This window comes from Truncatella angustata (assembly GCF_020726525.1).
Source record: "Truncatella angustata strain MPI-SDFR-AT-0073 chromosome Unknown BKA67scaffold_1, whole genome shotgun sequence".
Lineage (NCBI taxonomy): Eukaryota > Fungi > Ascomycota > Sordariomycetes > Amphisphaeriales > Sporocadaceae > Truncatella > Truncatella angustata.
In genome coordinates, this window is record NW_025763381.1 from 7,307,893 (window position 1) to 7,329,398 (window position 21,506).

Below are 21,506 nucleotides of genomic sequence, written 5' to 3' on the forward strand. Positions count from 1 at the left end.
TTAAATCACAACACTTATGCCAATGTTTTGCGAGGCTATTCCAGTGAATTTATGAGAGGGCAGGCATGTTGCGCTAGTTATATTCACAAGTTAAGGAAAGGGACCATTTGTCCCGCCAGAAGTCAATAATCCAGTTCGCTAAAAGACCGGTCCGTCCGTGGAGGCCAACGCCTAGTCGTAAAAACGCCGAAAATGCAAATCCGCACTCGTTAAAAGGTTACAATCGAAGTAGCCTCGGTCGTTTAGGCACCACGACTGAAGAATGACCTGTAAATCGTGGGCAAATAGAGCAGTCTCAATGGCGGAGACACGTCATCCAGCTGAAGCTGTGCATTTGCATCCTGGGCATCCTCAGCCAACTCCCGAGCCGATGTCCTTGTTCTAATAGCGGTAGGTCTCTGATTCGCCCAACTCATTGCCCCCATCCTTCTCCTCATACCGCCTAATCGCCCGCCATCGACAGCAGTGTTCTCGTCGTCTCCTTCGACGACTGGGTCTATGATACTGCTGTAGCTGTACCGCCGCTCACCATCCCTCTAGCTGACTAAGCACAACAGTTCAGCCTCTAGGATATACTTGCCCTCCTTGTACTTCTCGGAGCTCTCGTAGGCCTTGTCGTACTTCCATCCAACAGTGTCCTTGCACTGCTTGCACGCGATGTCGCGCACGATGTGCCGGCCGGTCGTCATAGAACGCTCCGAGGGCTCACCCTGTTCGATATTGACCACGCTGTTGAAGAGGTAGGCCTTGCCGTGCTGCCCGCGAAAGTTCTGTTGTCAAAGAGCAAATGTTATTCGAGGCCTTGGTTTGTTACGAGGAGCACGCGCTGGTCGGGGCGGCAGCAAGGCTGAGTGAGATATTGATTCCTTGAATCATATTTGCCACCGCTTGGTAATGATGCTCGTTGTCGCCAACTCTGAGGATATGGTAGTACTTACCCGCGATATTATCTCTTCGTGATTAGCAAGATGTGCTTTGCAGTTCTTGCAACCGTAAACCTTGACGCTATCAAGGTACGTGTTGTAGGCGAGACCCATTTTCGGTGGCTGCCGACAGACTGTCTGTCTATTTGTCTGTTGCGAAGCTGTGTCGATCGTCGCAGGATTGAGTAATGAACAGATTGATGAGGGGAGCGGTCCTGGTGGTGCCAGTTCTTGTCCTTACGTGAGCCTCAATGAATGAAAGGCGGGGAGGTTCTGGGGTTTAACTCCGTCATAACCGCGAACTTGTAAGCAGGTAACCGTGAGATTTCCGGTCGCGTTGTAAGTCGCGTGAACTTTACTCCAACGTTAGCATCTAATCACTGGCGTGACTCTGGCCAGTCCATGTCATACCCTATTATATGAGCGAACTTCCTACTCGATAATTATAATATACATATCATATTTGATTGATTGATTTTCGAGGGCTTTCCTCCTTGTCGTAGTGAAATCTCACTGCTTATCAGTACCGCCCACCGCCATGTTCGCATCTACTGTACCATCGATAGCGATAGCGATAGCGAGGGAGTCTTTTAGGGCATGCAAGAGCCACTCCTGAACTATGCCACGAACAGTTTCGTAGTGTTCAGATATGGGCCTCCTTTTATTTTATTTTATTTTATTACATCTAATTTTAAAAAGCTAGACAAGAGACCCATTACAGAATGCCATGGATGGCCTGATCAAATCACAACAACCTTATCGGTGGAGGATCTGCCAAACCAAATGGTTTGCGGGGTAGAACCCGCCCCTCAGTGTAGACGTAACTTCCGTGCTCCTGTATGTTTGTAAATCAGGCGCCCCTGTTCGTTTCATGGAGACAGATGCAAGTGGCTTGCTAAGGATAGAAAGACCCAAAGATCAGCCTACGCAAGCAGTAGATTCAGCTCACTGCTGTTCGTCCAGAGAAGTTTCACAAGATAGCTCCACTGATGAGATGGCATACGTTTTGATACCTTAATTTGGAACGCCGAGTCACTTTCAGGAACAATGTAGGTGGAACACCAGAACTCTAAAGGCAAGTTGTACAGATGATTCAGTCAGTTTGTGCTAGGTCAGTAGTTATATACTTTAGCTTAGAGCTTTTATCTACGTACAGCACCAGGCCAATGTGGGTGGCTAACCCTTCTATCCAAAACCTGGAGAACTTGCCCCTCCCACATACAGTAGATATGCACCACCTGGCCACGCTCTCCCGAGTTGTCAAAGAAAAAGAATATACACAAGAAAAATGAATGTCGCGAACCGCACTGATATGAAGTAGGTTTTGGACCTAGAAGAATGTACTCGAGAGAGACAGTGAACGCCGAAAGCAATGTAAGAATCTGTGCGCGCCTGAAATGTAACCCGGTTGTCATTTACCACGTGAACGCCTCATCAACAAAGTCGATAGCGCCTTGGTATTGCCGCCTGCGTACAGCCTGTCGGACTTCGTCGCTCAGAGCACCAGGCCCACAGACTGTGACACCCATGTGGCCGACTTGTTGCTCCATCTCAATGCCGAGGAGGGTATCGATGTTGGGTCGGCCAGGGAACATTTGCACTGTCGAGGACGGGCTGTGGATTTCCTTTGTTGATCGTGGCCTGGAAACGAAGAGCATGATTCGCAGAATTTCTCGTCGCTTGTCCATGGCCAGAATCTCAGTCATCCACGGTCGGATCCATTCCAAGTGTTCAGGGCTCTGAATGATCCAGACGAGAACGATCTTTCGGGTAGCAACGGTGCCATTTGCGTAGCCTGCAACCAGATCCCGAACGTGGGGAACCTGATGAGTGATACCCACACCACCGGCGAACAGCATGACTGTGCCGTATGAATGCATCAGATGTTGTCCACCATATGGTCCCTCAACAAAGCATGTGGTCAAGAGTCTGCCTTCGGGTTGTTGCGCGGCGCGCTCGTACAGGTTCTTTGTCATTCCGGTGCGCGCACGGATGACGAAGGACATGGTTGTCTTGCGCATCCCCAAAACATCTTGTCGGTTCATGGCCAATTTCTCCGAGTCTAGATCCTCGGCTTCCTCGCTCCAAGCCAGCGAAAAGGGATGCGATTGCCACAAGCTGATGGCGGGCATGTACAAGTAAGCGTGTTGGCCAGCCTTGAAAGTCCAGGGCCGCGCCATGGTAACAGTCACACGGCAGGCATCGCCTGGAAGCGCCTCGACTAACGTGGCCGTTCCACCGTTACCAAAGTTGTTGTAGGCGATGCGGAGGAAACGTGCGACTCTATCACAGACCCAGATAGGGATAACGGCAAGGAGCCACTTCATCTGAGGCAACTCAGCCAGCTTCAAGTGATACCACAAGCCAGCAATCGACAAAGCGGCCAGGCCAATGTGCATGAGCTTGAAGGTTTCGTAGAACGCATGTCGAGAAATGCTTGAAGCCTGGAAGAGAATGACGACGAACGCGACAGTGGCAACGAAACCCCAGAGAAGGAATTGCGACTTGAACATTCCCAGGAAGGCAGGACCCCAACCCTTGGTCTTTGCCGAGACAGCAAGGTAAGCTAACGTGTGGCAGACAGCCTCTAGGGCAACAATGCGACCGAACCATCTGTGGAGAAGGTTGAAAGTGTCGAAGGACATACCAAGCCACTTGATGAGCGGGTTGTTTCTACCTGCCATGATGAAAAGCGGAATCTGTTGCACGCATTAGCGAGGTACCCGGCATCCGTGGATGCATGCGTTCTTACCATGTTGACAACCGCCAATGTACCACTACGGTTTCTCAACTGCTTTCCACCGTCGGTAAAGCTCTCGAAAGGAATGTCGATGACACAGAAAGCCACATTGGTGGCCAAGTACCCGAGCAAAAAAATGAGCTGGAATCGTGTGGGGAGAGTGCCCATGTTGGCCGCGCTGCTTAGTTGAAACTCGCGGTTACGTCGCTTGCTGAAAATAGGCGAGTACAAAACATTCCTCTTGAACCATGATACCTGCCCCGACGTATGCGCAAAATACCGTTGCGTGTCGTTGCTCATACAGCTGACATGACGGACGTACTTGATGAACGCCGTTGTGCCTCTCCATACAATCAGACATGCCGAGACGATCGCACAAACCCAGAGAAGGTAGTTACACAAGGCTTCGTTTTCCATGTCTGCAGTCCATCCGGTAGCCTGGCCCTGACCAGCAGCGGCGCTAGTGCTCCCGGAGGAGGCGGATATTGTGTTTGTTGGCGCAGACATGATAGAAAGTTGGTAGTTTTCTGTTTTTATTTTTGGAAGTGTCGAAAGAATGTGAACCAGCTTGAAATCGGAATTCCCCACTACAATGCACACGTGCTGATGAACGTATCCTTGTGCCGTAACTTGCTGTTAAAGGGATGAGACCTCAATGATGGGTCATGAGGTTGGCGTGTGTGTCTTGTCCCGTGTGGCTTTAGTAGGGGCCACTGGAAGGTTGCAAAATGAGTTTAAAGAACGTCGAGATAAAAGCTACAGCACTGCTGTATGCGTATGGCCAAGAACCAAAACTCGAATAACCCAGTGTTCCCTTCTCAAGGAGTCGTCGCCTCAGTAAGGTGCCTGTGGTGTTATGTTGAAGTATCGAGAATGTGTCACAGATTAGCTGGTCGAATGAACCAAATCGTAGGCGATCCACTGAGCGGCAAACACAGACTGGCTTGAGGTCCGAAAAGAATATACGGGGCTAGTGAGAAAGAAGGCCGCCTAGGCGAATTGGAGAGACGCTTAGAAAAGGAGCGAGAAAGACGTCAGCCCTCAAGAGAATGAAGTGAAGAAAGTTGGATATTGAGGCTCCCCGTGCGGATGGGGAAAAGGTTGATGAAGATTGCAGAGACGAATAGATTGGAGGCCAATATGGACTTCCAGAAGGGGCAGAGGATCCCGTATAAGTGGCAGGGTCCGGCGCGTGAGATAAATTATAGGAGGCCAATGATAGCCACCCCACTAGAGAAAATGCACGTGGGGATTCGCACCCCCTACGAATCCGTACTCCTGCCCCACTCTCACCTCGTAGCGAATTTACGCTTCGATCAGCGTTGGCCGAGCCCGCTAACGTTGGCAAATCTTCAGCGCCTGTCGATGTGCTGTCATCGGATCGTTGCGGTCTCTGATACCTGCAACAGCAAATACTTACTTCGTCGACCGTCACAACATGGGGTCACTCTCAAAGTGATGTATCCGATGCCTGGCCTCCTACGTTGCACCCCAATGATCGCAGGCATATTTTCAATGATCGATACGAAAGCTTCATCAATTAATATGTAGCGATTCATACGAGTTTGTTACGCTGATCTGCATGCAATTAAGCGTCACTAGCGGACAGCCAAGACAACGTTCTCGACACCAATGCAAGGAACCCGGCGGTTTGTCAGAAGACAAGCCCGGCAGGACCGCGGAGCATTCAAGCCAAAGCCAGAACAGACCACCTTGACCGTGGATCATCGGGATCAATCACTGACCAGTCGTTATTGGGAAGAGACCAATCGATCGTCTTCCTCTTACTATAACGAATTCAAGTGAGGCAGTGATGAGGTGTTTGGGTCCTGTTTCCCGGTCGACTTAATGCTCTTTTCTTCTTCTCCGTGCTGTTTCTGTTCACCCGGGCTACCACAACAGTCGATTGACGTGACTGCGCTCAGAATGTGGATGGCTACGTTTCCATCTGATGAACAAGCATTGCGCGTACATGTTTTGTCTTGGCCTTTCAGTTGCTTTTAGCCCATGGTTGATAGTTATGGACTGATGCTTCAACGGCGATGGGGTAGAATGGCTGAGTTCTGAAACAGCACCAGCCAGACCCAGTGCACCCAGCCAGCCCAGCGTCTGGGCGGACAAGGAACGACGGCCTGGAATTGGTTGACTTTGGCAATTGCCGGGGCAAGGCACACCAATCATTCCACCGCGCTAGACCGGCCAGGTTCTGCCATAATACTCTATCCACGAATCAACATTATCAGATGCCCAGCTTGAATGGAGAAAGCCTGTCAAGGCGATTTTTCGTCTCGTCCTTGTTCGTGAGTCAAGTTATCCACAAGCAAGCTCACTAAAATCGGCGTTGGCGACTCAGCACACGATCGTCCCAGAAGAACTGACTAGAAATTCAATACAAGGCTTCATTGAGGGCCCCATTGCAATTGCAACCCTAGAAAACGCCGTTTGGCTCCGTCATTGTCTTGGACGAGGCATAGATCGGACATGCGCAGTGTCTTAGCACTCCATATCTTGGTCGCCTTGATCATGGGCCACATTTCAACAACCGATGCCCGAGATTACATAGTATTTCACCCCTCTTAGGGCGCTACCTAAAAAGCCAATTTCTGGGGTATTTGACGCCTCGATCCTACTTATGTATATGGCACGCGAGACGGCAGCTTTGTCCCAGACTTGCTCATCCAACCTACCCTAGCATAAATTTATCTGCGATTGTCTGGGTCTAGAGACATATTCAACGTTGTGATGAATTTGATAAGCCCGTGCTTCTATCACTGAGTAAAAGCTTGCCCATGTTCGTCGGAACTCAACCTCAGCCAGTCTGCGGATCTGTAGGTAGGTACACGTCACTTGTGACAATTTGAAACAACCCACTTCGAAAAGTTGCCCAGATATGCCAACGAGCACGAATAGAGTGTTATAGCATCTTAATTTTAGGTTCCTAGCTAAGAAATTGCTACTATGATTTTAACATGTCCTCTTCAGTCTTGCCGTATTCCGGTATTTCGAATCTTGAGTCGAGCCGAGCTGTCGGCGAGCATGATATAAGGTGTCACTTCCACCAATTCTCTATATGATCGGCGCTCTATTTGCCTCTTTTGAGTATGAGACATGAAGAGCCTCATGGTACTTGCGTATCTGCAACAAAACCAATTCTAGATGTTACAATTTGACATGTGTAAGATTTGTTACTTGCGTCAGAGTCTGGCATGCACATTACTTCTCGCAGGCCTATCGTGACCATCTGCATCCCTAATCACACTGACATTTCACTAATTTGTATATGCCGTGTTTATTCTGCCCTTGCAGCAATCGCACCTCTCATGCTAGCGATCTGGGTATTGATGATATGTATGCATGGGCCGAATTTCTTTCCTCGTGGTTTGCCCCCAGAGGACAAGCGAGCGGTATATTACATTAATTTGCGGGAAAGCACCCGAACCCCAGGCACTATACAGGTGGACACAAGACTGGGCCACCAATTTGCTTTGTAAACTTTCATGTGCTTCTCAGTCAGCCAACTCATCTCCGGGTGGCTCTGCCATGCATGTTTGGGATAAAGTGCCACAACACTGCTTCATGTGGGGTTGAAAGAAACTGTCACACGAAGGCAGGGAAATCTCATCTTCAAAAATAGAGATCTTGTGGTCCTGGGACACGCGGGTTGACAGAGTTCTACGAATCATTGGATAAGCACCCGGGGTTCCCCCCTCTTCAATTACGGAGGCTTTGCATCATCATGAGAGTTTTGTCTTGGTTTATTTTTTCCCCTTCGCTCTGAGCCGTGATAATCTACATGATCCCAGCTGCAAATCGTTGGGCAAACACTGCTGCATTTGGGCAGCGGGCGCCGTGCACGACGAGGGTCGTGTTTCATGAGCTGGCCGCGCAGTGCAGGGCCTCGCATTTGTAGGGCGCCTCATTGCGCGGCAAGTGTTCGACGGTCGGTAGCCCCCCCACCGGTTGTCCAAGAGTGTGCTTCCTCGAAGCTTTCGGCTAATAACTATCAAGAATCTCCCATGGCCGATATCGAATGGCCATTTTCCTTGGAGCAAAATTCACACATCCTGGGCACATCATTCAGATCGTCCCGCCGGGTTGGGATTGAGATGATCCAATCTAAATGGGGATTCAGTTCGGCACAGCTTGCCCAAATCGCTGGTTTCATGATTCACACAGCACTAGCTACTCGGACGTCTGATTCCTGACTCGTCTCATCTGTATGCACACACATTTCCGTAAGATAGGAATGGTTCGCTTGATTCAAAGAATGAATTATGCGATCGTGGACTTTCAACCGTTATCACCGCTAGCATACCAGCGACAGGTCATCTTGTCTTGTTTTATCCTGCAACCGACCTGACTCATTCATGTTACAGCGTACAAGGCCTTACTGGCTATGGCATCAAGGTTGTGCCGCTCTCGGTGTCGATCGCCCACAGATTTTATTCTTGATGTGACGAACCGAAACTAATCGCTAGAGCAATGCATTGAATGCAATCCTATGTAACGTGTTTGAATGAACCCTCAGAATTGACCACCCTGCTGACTTTCATGGTACAATCGTCACGTCTTTGCAATTTGTTGCATTTGTCCGTCCAGCATCGTTTCAGATCGATCGGGGTTCTCAGGACGGTTGACTGCATTTGCTTCTGTGCCCCTTCGTTGGCTAAATACGCAACAAACGAGTGGCTATCTCACATCCCAAGCTCATCGTCGCTATGGAGGCCACTTCCTGAGAATCGGATACGCCGTTTTGTACCAAGTGGTTTTCGTACGCCTTCGCTATGGCGCTTTCGGGTCATAGCCCTGTCACGGTTCTCCTTGTCACGGTTCTCTTTGTCGTCGTTTAGCTCGTCATGATGTAATGTGCCCCTGGTCGCTGAAGCGCAACTATGGCGCTTATTGGGATGTTTTTCATGTTTGTGCTGAAGCGTGGCCGATTCTATAGGGCGTTCCGTTTGACTTGTACCGATCTTGCCATTAACCAAAATAAAATTCTCATGGCCGATCTTCTCTGAACTTGTACCCTTGCTGATTTCCTGGTTCGCAGATGGCAATGCAGCCAGCAAAATCGAACCGTTTAGTCTTGGGGCGGTTGATGATTGTTTCCTCAGATGTATGCTCGGCATCATTCCCTGTTCTGGATGCTCATATACCATTGACCTCAGCGATCTCCTTTCAGGAGGTATCTTCTGTGCCCTGGGGCTAATAGTAACCCATTCGCTAATTGTTTCATCCCATTTAAAGCCGTCGAAGAGGGTAGGTTTTCCTGACGCTCGCGGTCGCCCTTCGGTGACCTCGTTATCACTAGTACTTGACGCCAGTTTCTCTGCATATAGAAGGTCTCTTAGGTTGTTACTTTCCTGAGCCAGGAAGAATGCTCCAGCCTTCTTGATGTCGTCCAATGCTTCAGGCTGTAGTGCCAAACGCCCTAGTTGTTTGCACATAGCTGCAAGATGGTAGCGTGCTGCTTGAGAAGTTCCACGACCACATATTTTTGCGATACCTGATATTAATGTGATGACGGAATTGTATGTTTGCACAGTATGGTGCGTCGTGTTCGGTAGCCCGTCGTACATTGATCCTATCGCCTTGATTACCAAAGTGTCGATTCGGTCATTCTGCAGCTCCGGCGTCGACAGAAACGCGGAAAGGCCCAGATGATACGTAGGCTTTCCTCGTCTCCCTTTCCATGAGCCGATTTCGGAAATGCAGGCATGAAGGGTAAAGTCGAGACTGCGACATATCCGTCCAACCCTCTCGTATTTCAGATCACTGCCACTTGCGGCTTCACCATTGCCTAACCTTCTCATGGCAGACAACAAAGACAACGCTTGGTTCAGAGCTCTTCCACAAGAAAGGGACAAATCATCAGCGTGTTGTCTGCTGTGCAAGTGTTGACGCTTGGACAGAAGAACAATTGAAGTGGCTAGGAAGTCGATGGCATCTAAAGCCGCCCGGCCCTTGGATATTACTCGGTATGCCGAGGCCCAAAAACCCTCAAATTCGCGAGTTGCAAGCCACGTTGATGGAAGCAGGCCTTGGACAAGTAGATTGGATAGTTGTTGAAATAGGGTCGACAGTTTGTTCTTTCGACCCGAAATATCGCGTAAAAATGACAGCGGTTGTAAAGACGAGTCTTCTGAAAATCTAGAGTCCGAACTTGTAGGCTCAGGATACTGGCGGGTTAGCAATATCTCGTATAAGATGTTCGTTTGGCAAAGTCCATATTCAGCACAAAGCTCGAGCAGAAGCAAGGAGAATTCATCTGGAAATAAGCCCTCAGCCAAGGCGCCCGCAAGGATAACCACAGTATCTGCCTCGACAACAGTCCTCAGTTTTGCCCAGCCACTATCGAATGCCCCAAATGACTCGAGTTCCGAGTAAATGCGAGGACCAACGTCGGCGCCAGTTGTGTTCGTTCTTGTTCCATTCTCATCAGCTTCCTGTATTTCCCAAGCTTTGATGCCGGCTACGTAGTCGGGCACTTTCCTCAAACACATATCCATGAGCGATGACGCGCCTTTTTTGCTAGTTTTATGGCTTGTGGCTCTCAGCAAGGTCTCCGTATTACGAAAAATTGCCTCATAGTCGGCGTATCTCGCCGGCGACACCTGAGTTCTGAGTGAGGAGAGGCGTCTGTCAAAAGTAGAATTTGAACGGCCCACGGATTGTCCTCCGCTTTGAGCTGCCTCCGGCGGCTGCACCGGCGATGACGTTTGGGCACCCCTAACTCGGCGGAGCAGAGGAGTGAAAGCCACGATTTCTCTGGTGCAAATATCCCGCTGAAGATCCTTTGCAGCCTTGAATGTGACCGTGTCCCGCTCCATTACCTCGGAAGGAATCTTGTCTAGACATTTCTGCGAATAAGTCCGCCGCAGCTTCTTGCGGGGAGCTAACCACGCGCGGTCCTCTGCTGAGTGTTTCTTTGCCCTTTCTGATGATTGTGAAGATGTAACAGTAGATGATTGAGCTGGGAAAGATGCAAGTGCTCCTCTGAGAATAGCTACGCGTGAGAGCAAAGGTCGAAGCAAACGCTGACACCGAGAAGCAGTCCATGGCTGTGTGCGTTCTCCAGAGGGTTGTGGTTTGGTGACCCGACAACTCGGCCGAAGCGGCGTTTTCAACTCCCCCATTTCAATAGCAATTCTGATTAAGCAAGATGGTAGGCCAAAAGGCAATAAAGGTGTGCTACAGCATGGTTGTTGTAAAAGGCGTACGGAATTTCCGCATAGCAACGAATGCTGAGGTCTGTGTAGAGGGAGGATTTGGTGCGGACGAGTTTACAAAATGATATAGTGATGTTGAGCAGTATGCTGTAATGCGAAAGCTGATGTCAACTTGTCATGGGGAGCCCTCCACGGTATAAGGTCACCTCAATAGAGATGCTTGGAAGAGACGGCCGACCCGAGTTGTTTTGTTGACACTATTACCGTATTGGGTGTAGCGTGTAGTCAGTAGAAGATGTGCATATAGAGGAGTAGACGTACTCTGCAAGATGCATAAACCGATTGCATGATAGGCAGTTCCGCACTAATTTGGCGAAATGCGGGTTTGCAACTCAGGAGAACCGGGGGCGAGACAAGGATGGCGGGAGTCTTTCAGTGAGCTTGGCTGGTTGGGAAGCGTTCTTCACTGTACTAAGGTTAGGTTAATAGTCTACATGGTGTCCGAAATGATGGGATTGTAAACAGCGCCCGCCAAAAGTCCATGTTGCTGTCGTGTGCGTGCCAGTCCATAGACAAGAATCCTGTGGTGCCCTTGTAGTGTGCAACAGAACAAAGCCTTGCATGGACCAGTTTGGACTCTCTATACTACTCGTTATTATAACATGCGTGCGACATGGAAACTCCTACACTACCCTATGCAGAATCTTGTCAGATTGTTTAGGGCACCGCAATATAGGATGTGCCAGCTCCCAAGGTTACTCTATATGCACCCTGTGTATGACCTGGCATCAACACTCAGTCCAGGTCCCACAGGGCACATCCTGTCCCCAGAGCTGTGTTTTAAGCCAATGAGCGTCTCCGGTTACCTCCTTTTCACAGCTCGCGCAGCCATCATGACGCGGATTGTTTAGCCCTGCAAGCACAAGGCCCAGAGGACAAGCACAGGCAGCTCCGCAAGCTCCGCCGTAGCCGGGGACAGCCGGGTCCAATGGGTCAAAGTCAAAACTTTTAGTCCCAAGTCTCGAAAAAAAGTTGTTGGTCCCGTGTCCGTGTTGGAAGGAAAGAAATGGAAATAGCTTCTCCCACTCTAGTCCAAAGATTTCCTGTCTCCTATTGACCTCAATTGCACTCTCCCTCATTCGTCCGAACTGTACAATACTTCTTGGTCTCGGTTGTATCATCTTTTCGACCTCTTTCTCTGGCAGTATTTTCGACTTGCTGGTCATTTCATTCCCCCGTTGAGCCTGTATCAATAATTGCATCACTCCCTCGAGATCCCGGAAAGAGCTCTTTTTTGCTACCGACTTGTAATTCCACCGCCCGATTCTTGCATCATGTCTGCCGAGAAGGAGACTACCCCCGCAGCTCCTGGTGAGTGTTGCTTTTTCCAGGAAGACACAAAAGTCGTTATAGCCTGCTCATTAAAAACAAGCTGCCCCTGCTTCTTCCGAAGTAGCTACCAACGGCAAGACTTCAGAGATTGCCGCCGACTCCAAGTTGGAGGATGGAGATGAGGAAGCCGAGCAAGCTGGCGAAGGTAAGCCACCGACTTAACAGCCACACCGGCACCTTCGAGTCTTGTCTAATCACCATATCCAGCTCTGTTTCCCTTGACTGTTATCCTTCCTAATGAGCCGCATAAGATTAACATGGTGGTATGTATACCGTGATTTCTGTTATTACCCCAAGACATTTTTTCTAATCTCATCTCACCTTCGTAGGCCTCGCCGCAAGAGCAAGTCCATGAGTTGCGCCAGTCCATCATCGAGCTGCCCGCCGCTTTCCAATATTCCTGTTTCCACCTCGAATTCAACGGCGAACGCATAAACGATTTTGTCCAGATATCCGACGTGAAGGGACTCGGCGCAGATGCAGAGATAAAGCTAGTAGAGGACCCCTATACTGAGAAGGAGGCTCGTATCCATCTCATCCGGGTTCGGGACCTGATCGGCGCCGCCGGCGACAGGACCGACACGCTACATGGTGTTACCCCCGGCGTCTCGCTGTTCGATGCCGTTACTGCGGATGCCAAGGATATTGATAATGTCCAGGCCGGCACTTACGAGTTTGCCGCTCCTGCGCAGGCTACTACACTCCTGCCAAAAGAGGAAGAACCTGCCCCCAAGACTGTCAAATCCGTAGCCTTATCGGCATGGAACCCTCCACCATACCACCTGCGACAAAAGGGCCACCTGCTGTACCTTGTTGTTTCGACCAACGAGGGCGAGCAGTACCAAATCACATCTCACGTTGGAGGTTTCTACGTGAACAAGTCTTCAAACGCCAAATTTGACCCCTCGCCAAAATCCGCTCCCAAGGCCCACTCGGCCCACTCCCTTCTGACACTGGTTGAGGACATCTCACCATCCTTTTCCGAGTCTTTCCAGCAGCTCATCGAGTACAGCAGCAAGAGAGATCCTCTAGCAACATTCCAGTTGACGAATGCGATTCCCGCTGCGCCGTGGCTGGTCCCGAGCACATCTTCGACCACAATCCAGCATAGCGCAGATATCACACGGTCGCAGGAAGGATATCTGATTGCCGGCATTGACAACACCGACAGTCTCCGAGACTGGAACGAGGAGTTCCAATCGGCACGCGAGCTGCCCAAGGAGACCGTTCAGGACAGAGTTTTTAGAGAAAGATTCATTTCTAAGCTGTTCGCCGACTATACTGATGCGGCGGCAAAGGGCTCTATCTTGGTTGCCCGTGGTGAGGTAACTCCTCTCAACCCGACCGAGGGACGAGATGCTCAAATTTTTGTCTACAACAACATCTTCTTCTCTTATGGCGCCGACGGTGTCGGTACTTTCACGACTGAAGGTGGAGACGACGCCGCCAGAGTCGCTACGGGCAAGGATGTAGCGGGTGTCAGGATTGTCAACCAGCTCGATATCGATGGTCTGTACAGCCCTGCCACCGTTGTTGTGGACTACCTCGGAAAGCGCATTGTTGGCCAAAGCATTGTGCCAGGTATTTTCAAGCAGCGCGAGCCTGGCGAGCACTCGATCGACTATGGTGCGGTTGAGGGCAAAGAAATCGTTGCTGCAGATGAGAGGTTCGTCGGTACTTTCGAGAAATTGTCACGATCACTCCGCGGTAAGAAGCACGCTGTCTGGGACAAGGACGGCAAGCGCTTCGAGCTCGAGGCCAGCGTCGAGACCAAGGGCTTGATGGGTACTGATGGCCGCAAGTATGTCCTAGATCTGTACCGCATTACCCCTCTGGACATCTCCTGGCAGGAAGAAGTAGGTAACGCTGGCGAGAAGAGCGAGTCAGACTACCCGCACCGAATGTCAGTTCTGCGACCAGAGCTTGTTGAGGCATTGAGGACCTCGAAGTGGACAGAATGGGTCAATGCCGAGCTTGCCAAGCGCCAAAAGAAAATTGCTGAGAAGTCAGAGTCCAAGGACGAGAAATCCGAGGAGAAGTCGGACGAGAAGACTGAGGAGTCAGAGGACAAGCCTCAAGAGTCCGAGGACAAACCTGAAGAGGAGTCCGAGAATGCTGAGGACAAAAAAGAAGAAGTCACCGAGGAGGAGGCAAATGACCGCCTAGACACCTCTGGCTTCTCCTTTTCTCTCAATGCAGATGCTTTCAGCGGTCAAATCCCCCAGACTGATGCTGAAAAGGAGGAGTGGGTAGCAGACGAGCAGGAGGTGCGAGACGCTTGCACTTTCTTGCGCAACAATATCATTCCAGAGTTTGTCAACGACATCAAGAACTCAGAGCTGCCTTTCCCCATCGATGGCATTTCTCTGACTCGCATTATGCACAAGCGTGGTATCAATATCCGCTACCTCACTAAGGTCATTGCAGCTTGCGAGGGTCCTAGGTTAGAGCGCCTCGCTGCGCTTTGTCAACAAGAGATCGTCGCCAGAGCGTTCAAGCATGTCGCTGGCAAGTACCTTCGTTACTTGCCTATGCCGCTCACCTCTGCCTGCATTGCTCATCTCCTCAACTGCTTCATTGGTCATGGCTACAACTCAAAGCCCACCGCTGATATTGATGAATCGCTCAAGGCGCTTTACCCCGAGGCGGATCTGGCTTTCGCAGAACTCACTCCGGAAAGCTTGCGCAAGGAGCTCGAGGGTGAAGCCGCGCGACGATTCAGATTTACTTTGGAATCGGATTGGCATACTCAGCTCAAGCCTCTCCAGGTCCTCCGTGAAGTCTCATTGAAGCTTGGTTTCCAGTTGCAACACAAGAACTTCCATTTCACTTCGGACGGTGCCAAAGCTGAGCCTGCCCAGTTGGCTACCAACGGTGCCACCAACGGCGCCAACGGTCATGCCAATGGCGAGAGCAAGAACAAGAAGAAGAACAAGAAAACAAGAGATGGGTCTCCCGCATCTGTGGCACCGACTCCTAGTGTTCCGCTCACCTTTGTTGCCGATGATGTTCTAAACATTGTCCCTATCGTTAAGGATTCCGCTCCCAGAAGTGTCATTTCTGAGGAGGCCCTGGAGGGTGGACGTCACTCACTGATGCAAAACAACAAGAGAATTGGCATGGAGCTTTTGCTCGAGTCCCTCACTCTGCACGAGCAGATTTACGGTATCATCCACCCTGAAGTTGCCCGAGCTTATGCTACCTTGGCCCAAATTTACTGGCAGCTGGAGGAGAAGGAAGCAGCTGTCGACCTGGCGCGCAAGGCTGTCATCGTTTCTGAAAGAACTCTTGGTGTTGACAATGCTGAGACTTTGCTGGCTTACCTCAACCTGAGTCTGTTCCTGCACGGCTCCGGCGACAGCAAATCGGCGTTGACATACGTCAAGCATGGTCTTGATCTTTGGAAGGTTATCTACGGCGAGGACCATCCTGACTCTATCACCACCTTGAACAACGCCGCTGTTATGCTGCAGAGCTTGCAGGCATACCACGAGTCCCGCATTTGGTTCGAGCAGTCGCTTGCTGTCTGCGAGCGCATCATGGGGGAGAAGTCGCTTAGCTCTGCCAGCCTGTTGTTCCAGCTCGCTCAAGCATTGGCTCTCGACAACGAGCCCAAGACTGCTCTGACAAAGATGCGTGATTGTTACAACATCTTCAAGGAGACTCTCGGCCCTGAGAACCAAAATACCAAGGAGGCCGAGACATGGCTCGAGACATTGACTCAAAACGCTGTCGCACTCGCCAAGCGCGACAAGGACCAGCAAGCCAAGAGACTTCGCGCGGGCATAAAATTTACCCCTCGCAGCGTTGCTTCCGGCAGCGTCGGCAGTAACGTTCAGGCTCAAGCCATTCAGAAAGGGAAGACCGGAAAGAAGCCTTCCATCGATTCCAGAAGCATCGATGAGCTCATCAAGTTTATTGAAGGCGATGACTCGCAGAAGAAGAGCACGAAGAAAAACCAGTCTGGTGGTCCCAAGATGCGACGAGTGAGCGTTGCCAAGAACTGATGTCTGCGTTGACGTGTATGAATATTGATTTTGATGTCTGAGCATTTTCTTTGGGCATGGAGCGAGGGAAAAGCAAAATCTGGTGGGGGTTACAGTGCATATAATGAGCTTTCTTTCTTGTGCAGATGGAATTGTATCATTACCGGCTCCTTGTTCAGGAGCTGGAGGCTGTTGGCGACGACGCAGCCATCTTATAGACTGGATTGGTCGGTGGCTCGATGGTACGGTTGAAAGTTCCTTGCCCAATATAGCACGCGAGGATAGCGGCACTGGTTGTGTATATAGCTCGTCATTCTTGGTCATCTGTCGTTATGATGCTAATTCAGCTCATCTTCACTCTGCCTTTCGTCGAAGCTTGAGCCTTTGGTTAATCGATTTTCTGGTTGTGGACATTGTGGTTGGTACATGTGAGTCTTGTAGGTATTTGGGTGTCACGAACTTCTTCTCGCAACTCCTCATGTTCCTCCGGGTCATCCGCACAAGGCTCGTTGCGGCGCCGTATTTGTCGTCGAGATAGCATTGAGATATGTGAAGTGGTGGCTGCTGACGGGCTTCTCGGTGTTGTCCATGAGCCGGCCGGCGCATGTCCACTTCCCAGCAAAGTAGACAAAAAGGACCCGGAAATACCACAAAGCGCGATGGAATCCCTCGCGGGCTGGGGCGACGTTGACCGAGAGTGTGGGGGGTTTTGTTTGAAGAATGTTTCAACCCTAAATGTTCCTGTTGTGTGGCTTTCCGAGGCAAGTGAAGATGCGTGAACCCGGGAGAGAAGTGGGACAAGAGAAGGGCAGAGAAAGGACAAGAGGGCCCAAAGGGCGTGCAGGAAGCCACGATCCTCGACGATATCTGCACGGGCATCATGGGTCCAAGCGGAGCATCCTGCCCTTGGAAGAATCATCCCGTCGGCGGCATGAAGGATGGGTGTGGCCAAGAAGTGGAGTGAGCACAACAGTATTCCCTGCAAAAGAGGTGGTCGTCGACTCCCTATATGGAGGACTGACCTCAGCATGGAGAACAGGGAGCGGCATCTTGTATGTCGGCCATGGTTAGGCATAATGCTCCGCAACTGGATGTTATTTCTTACAAGGCATTTTCGACGCCCTACCTGCACTGTCTTCCAACAAAGGTTCACATGCATCTAACCATTAGACGATGCAGTTTCTCGACCATGCTGCAAGTCTGCGAGTTAATTCACCTCAGGTATCTGACACTTGAGCGGCGGAAAGTTTCAAGTAATAGTTTCATTTTCTTATAACATGCGTATCTGCGCTTGTAGATGTTCATCTCTGTCGTAACTGAATAACACTTGTGTCTCATGCACTGTGATAATACCTTTTGAGTCAATTCTTATACGCCGAGCACCTTAGCACTGCTTTACTCCTGCAAAACGCCAAATCCTCCTGCAAAATCAGTAAAGTAATCGCCACGACTACAAATGAATGATCGCTATAAAGACAAGGCTGGGACTGATGGGAGGCTTAGACATCGGAAGACCTCCGGCTAGTGCCAAATATCCTTTCGCCAACAGGCATCTTCTAGCGACCGTTGGCTTTCGGCACCCCCAGCCCCCGGCCAATAGGTGCGTGATAAGATCCGATACTTTGGAAGCCCCTGACGGCGTGTTAGTTCTGTTTTTAGAGGTCTATTAATGCACTTGAACGTTGGACTCACTTGGTAAGGTCAAAGCCGACTTCCTCATCCTCGTCCTCCTCATCGGGCATGGCGATGGCCGGCTCCGACTTGACATGAGGTGTCTCACTGCGAACGGTGGACCTGCTTGGGCTAGCGATGGGCGAGCGACTACCGTCTGCTGGAGGCGGCGGGCTGCTGCTGCCTGGCAAGGCAGGCTTCGACGGGCTGGGATCAAAAGGCAACCTCAATGGCGTGCTGCCAATATCGGCATATTTCCAGAAAGGCGCGGGCGAGCTTGTAGGCATATGCTGGCTAGGTCGTTGAGCAGTACTGGGAGGTGCCAGACGAGGGTGGAGCTTCTGGGGCGCTGGAGTTACGAAAGGAGCGCTTTCGTCTTGCAGGTAGGAGGATGATAAAGTAGGCGGTGAACGAGGGTTAAGTCCTTCAGTCGCAAAAGAGCTAGATGCAGTCAATGGCTTTCGAGGTCGAGGCAAGGGGCTACCATCCTGGAAGCTCGCAAGGCCGTTTGCATCATATCGTGATCGAGAAACGGGCGTCTGGGTGGGATTGACGGACGAGGTCGGAGGAGGTGAAGCGATTGGAGATAACTTGCGTTTGCGCGCAGAACCAGGTCCTCTACCGGCCATCTCTCTCGGACCATGATTGACATAGTTCAGCTGGCCAGGCGCATTTGGTGACGAGGGTGCTGACGAGCCGCGATGCCCTCCACGTCCGGTCTTGTAAGCATTGTTGATCATATCCTCCTTCTGTTCCGGGACAATCTCCCATTTCATGCCCTTCCCAGGCTCATCCGTCGACCTCGGCATTTTGGCGAAGGACTTGTTTAGTGACAGGTTGTGGCGGATCGAGTTCTGCCACCCGCCGGCTGCCGCGTGTCTGTAGTAGGCAAAATTTTCCATTATGTAACGGTAAATGCCATTCAAGTTCAGCTTGTGGTCCTCGGTGCTGATAATGGCTTGGGTGATCATTTGAGCATAGCTGAACTGTGGCTTGACATGCTGATTGTCGTCCAGGCTCAAATCTACGTCGCTATTGCTGTTAATCAGCATAGTCCCCCCAGTACCGTAAGCGGGTGACCGGTGATGTGAAGCACTAGCGCGGCCCCGGACAGCTGATGGTGGTGTACCAGGTCGCCGGTAATCTGTGGGAGCCGGTGCGATGGGCTGATGGAAGGCCGGGCCTGGCGATGCGGTACCAGCAGCAGCAGCAGCAGCAGCAGCAGCAGCAGCAGCAGTAGCACTACCGCGACTGCCGCCCTTGTGGTGTATGGCTTCGGGAACAGGAAGCGGCAGGCTGCGATTTTCTGCGACTGGACTTGACCTCTGAGGCTTCGAGTTCAGCAGCGGCGGCCCATTCCCAATACGAGAGGTGTATATATCATGTACTTTCAGAGGTCCTAGGTTGGCGGGTAATACAAACATCATCTCAATACCGCCCACCTCAATGACCTCTCCGCTGGACAGGGGGTGCGGACCATTTTCCCGCTTCAGAGTGTCTCCATTGACCTTCAAACCATTGCGTCCTTTGACCTTGAGATACCAACTACCGTTCGGGTCGGTATCGGCATCGAAATAGATCTGGGCCGTCTGGCGAGAGAAGACCTTGGTCGGGCCAAGATCAATGTGGACAAAGTCCTCATCATTGGGATCGGTGGGAATGGAGTGGCCGCTGGTGACCTCGGTGGTGCGACCGATGTTGACAACAAGATGCTTCACGAAGTACGTCCACTCTTGAGCTGCGATCTTAGCGTAGGCTGAGATGTCGCCTCCGGAAGGATCTTGCAGGGAGTTGGCATGGTCCCGGCTCGCCTGAGTCCCAGGAATAGTGGCGAGACATTGGGCAACCTTTGAGATCAATACCTCGTCAGAGTCGGCAACTGTGAGGGTCGAATCTTCGTCATCGGCCGGTTCTGAAGGAGGATCTGGTTGTACCTTGGACGGGATGCGTTAGTCACGGGAGATGTGGAGACATGAATCGGGATCGCATATGCTACTTGTGGACAGCAGAATGCTTACTTTTCTTCGACGCTTCGAAGGTCTGGAGGGCGATGATTGCTCGTGGACGGGATCAGGGCTGGGATCTCGCGCCTTGCGCGTCCTTTGAGAGGATCTCCTCGCAGAAGGAGGCATGGCGACGGTGGGGATACTCAAGCGATGCCCATTGGCCCCAAGATGGGATGGACGTTGTTAGTATAGAGGTAGTATCACCAAGTCGCAAATGGTTGATGATGACGATCAGGAAGCTATCGCGAAGCTCGGTTTAGATTAGGCTGTCGCGTCGCGGATGTGGAGCTGGAAGATGGCAGAGCTCAAGTTAACTTTGAAGAGCAGTGAGGCCACGTACAGCCACAGCTCGGGCTTGAGCTTGAGCTTGAGCTTGAGCTTGAATGCAAGCTGAGCGGTGCAGATGCAAATGCAGGTGCAGATGCAGGGCGGGGGATGAGCCGACGATGCCAAAGTCAACAAATCCAGATGTGCGCCCTCTTCGAGACAAGGCGATGGCTTAATTGTTGCGCGTCGCAAGGGAGAATCAGTGGTCGCGTTGTGTTCGTGATAATCAAGTGGGGTGAGTTATGAAGAAGGTTGAAAAAGCATGCCTATTAATTCCCACACTGCATAAGAACGGGATCGTGGGAGAACAGACAACGAGACACACCGCTGAGAAGACAAAGTAAAGTAAACAAAATGGTGTCTCCGTGTGCGCAAAAGAAACCCGCTCGCAGTGTTGCAAACTTAAATCCGCCTTGTCTGACGAACGGATGCAATGCGCAAGTTGACAATCCCCATGAAGGCTTCAATTGCACATGGTTCGAGTGAGAAGTTATGCTCGGATTTATTTACTGGCGATAAGTAATCCGTAATCATGGTGGTTTTTGTTTAAAAATGCAGATCCCATCGCGCTCTTGCACCCAATCCCTGCCCCTGCCCACCAAAGCCCGTCGAGTCGACTTGAGCGCGTCACTGACTTTTGACACGCCAACGCTCTATATCTGCAGCTTTAAGTGCTTCTAGCGCCCCATTATCCCCTGGTCCGGAGCTGCACCCGGTACCTTGGGCCACCGCGTGGAACTGCTGCAGACGATGTTCAACTCCAGATCCGCACAGTATAAAGTACAGCTGCTAAAAAAGGGTTAAATGAGTAACGAGTTTGTTTGTGGATGAGACCCTTGAGATGCTTCCCTATAGCATAATTGTGAACATGATCAATTGCGACAGTGACCCTCATTCTCCTTTCCGTGAGCATTGTTCTCCTTGCGCCAGCAGGTCTTGGCATATGCTAGCCTCTGGACTGTAGCCTTAAACGTCATACTGTCCAGGACCGCGACAGATTTCCGAAGACAGCGACATGATTACTAGGCAGACCCTAGGTACACGTGGAATATAGGTGTTATACCGAGAAGACATGTATCATAGCAGTCTCTAAGTCACAAGCGTGACGATTGGGTGTGGGATTCAGAGTGAGTGCGTTCATGTATCCCCTGGAGTATGATGACGGATTCACACCACAAGTCGCAATCAGGATATACCACAGTGCCCTTTACCTATACATGTCGGTGGCCACGATAGTACCTGGCAGATGCTAATATATTCACCATCTTACAATATACGTCTAAGATTCTTCC

The 21,506-nt window shown here is 50.9% G+C and overlaps 6 protein-coding genes across 6 annotated transcripts; 1 reads left to right on the top strand and 5 right to left on the bottom strand.

The window, feature by feature from the left end:
• Positions 1 to 536: 536 nt before the first annotated feature.
• Positions 537 to 1,037, bottom strand: BKA67DRAFT_511594 (Yippee/Mis18; the record flags this gene model as incomplete). Its single annotated transcript, XM_046097411.1, has 2 exons — positions 537 to 770; positions 939 to 1,037. The coding sequence occupies 2 exons, from the start codon at positions 1,035 to 1,037 to the stop codon at positions 537 to 539; spliced, it is 333 nt and encodes a 110-aa protein (XP_045965260.1).
• A 1,301-nt stretch (positions 1,038 to 2,338) lies between these two features.
• BKA67DRAFT_511632 (ferric reductase like transmembrane component) lies at positions 2,339 to 4,080 on the bottom strand (the record flags this gene model as incomplete). Its single annotated transcript, XM_046097414.1, has 2 exons — positions 2,339 to 3,622; positions 3,676 to 4,080. 2 exons carry the CDS (start codon positions 4,078 to 4,080, stop codon positions 2,339 to 2,341), a joined length of 1,689 nt encoding a protein of 562 aa, XP_045965261.1.
• A 4,277-nt stretch (positions 4,081 to 8,357) lies between these two features.
• Positions 8,358 to 10,493, bottom strand: BKA67DRAFT_654269 (uncharacterized protein; the record flags this gene model as incomplete). Its single annotated transcript, XM_046106529.1, has 1 exon — positions 8,358 to 10,493. The coding sequence occupies one exon, from the start codon at positions 10,491 to 10,493 to the stop codon at positions 8,358 to 8,360; it is 2,136 nt and encodes a 711-aa protein (XP_045965262.1).
• Positions 10,494 to 12,166: 1,673 nt separating this feature from the next.
• Positions 12,167 to 16,231, top strand: BKA67DRAFT_654270 (eukaryotic translation initiation factor 3 135 kDa subunit; the record flags this gene model as incomplete). Its single annotated transcript, XM_046106530.1, has 4 exons — positions 12,167 to 12,203; positions 12,265 to 12,369; positions 12,432 to 12,487; positions 12,554 to 16,231. The coding sequence occupies 4 exons, from the start codon at positions 12,167 to 12,169 to the stop codon at positions 16,229 to 16,231; spliced, it is 3,876 nt and encodes a 1,291-aa protein (XP_045965263.1).
• Positions 16,232 to 16,414: 183 nt separating this feature from the next.
• BKA67DRAFT_75937 (uncharacterized protein) lies at positions 16,415 to 17,448 on the bottom strand. The gene has a single exon (XM_046109417.1). The coding sequence runs from the start codon at positions 17,367 to 17,369 to the stop codon at positions 16,599 to 16,601; it is 771 nt and encodes a 256-aa protein (XP_045965264.1). The 5' UTR covers positions 17,370 to 17,448; the 3' UTR covers positions 16,415 to 16,598.
• Positions 17,449 to 17,766: 318 nt separating this feature from the next.
• On the bottom strand, positions 17,767 to 20,013 carry BKA67DRAFT_654271 (fork head domain-containing protein; the record flags this gene model as incomplete). The annotated part of the gene is made up of 3 exons (XM_046106531.1): positions 17,767 to 17,842; positions 17,903 to 19,815; positions 19,900 to 20,013. The coding sequence occupies 3 exons, from the start codon at positions 20,011 to 20,013 to the stop codon at positions 17,767 to 17,769; spliced, it is 2,103 nt and encodes a 700-aa protein (XP_045965265.1).
• Between the last annotated feature and the right edge of the window lie 1,493 nt (positions 20,014 to 21,506).

Bases quoted from the DNA above. Each gene is read 5' to 3' on its own strand.
- BKA67DRAFT_75937 (XM_046109417.1), bottom strand. From the start codon at position 17,369: ATGCATGTGAACCTTTGTTGGAAGACAGTGCAGGTAGGGCGTCGAAAA.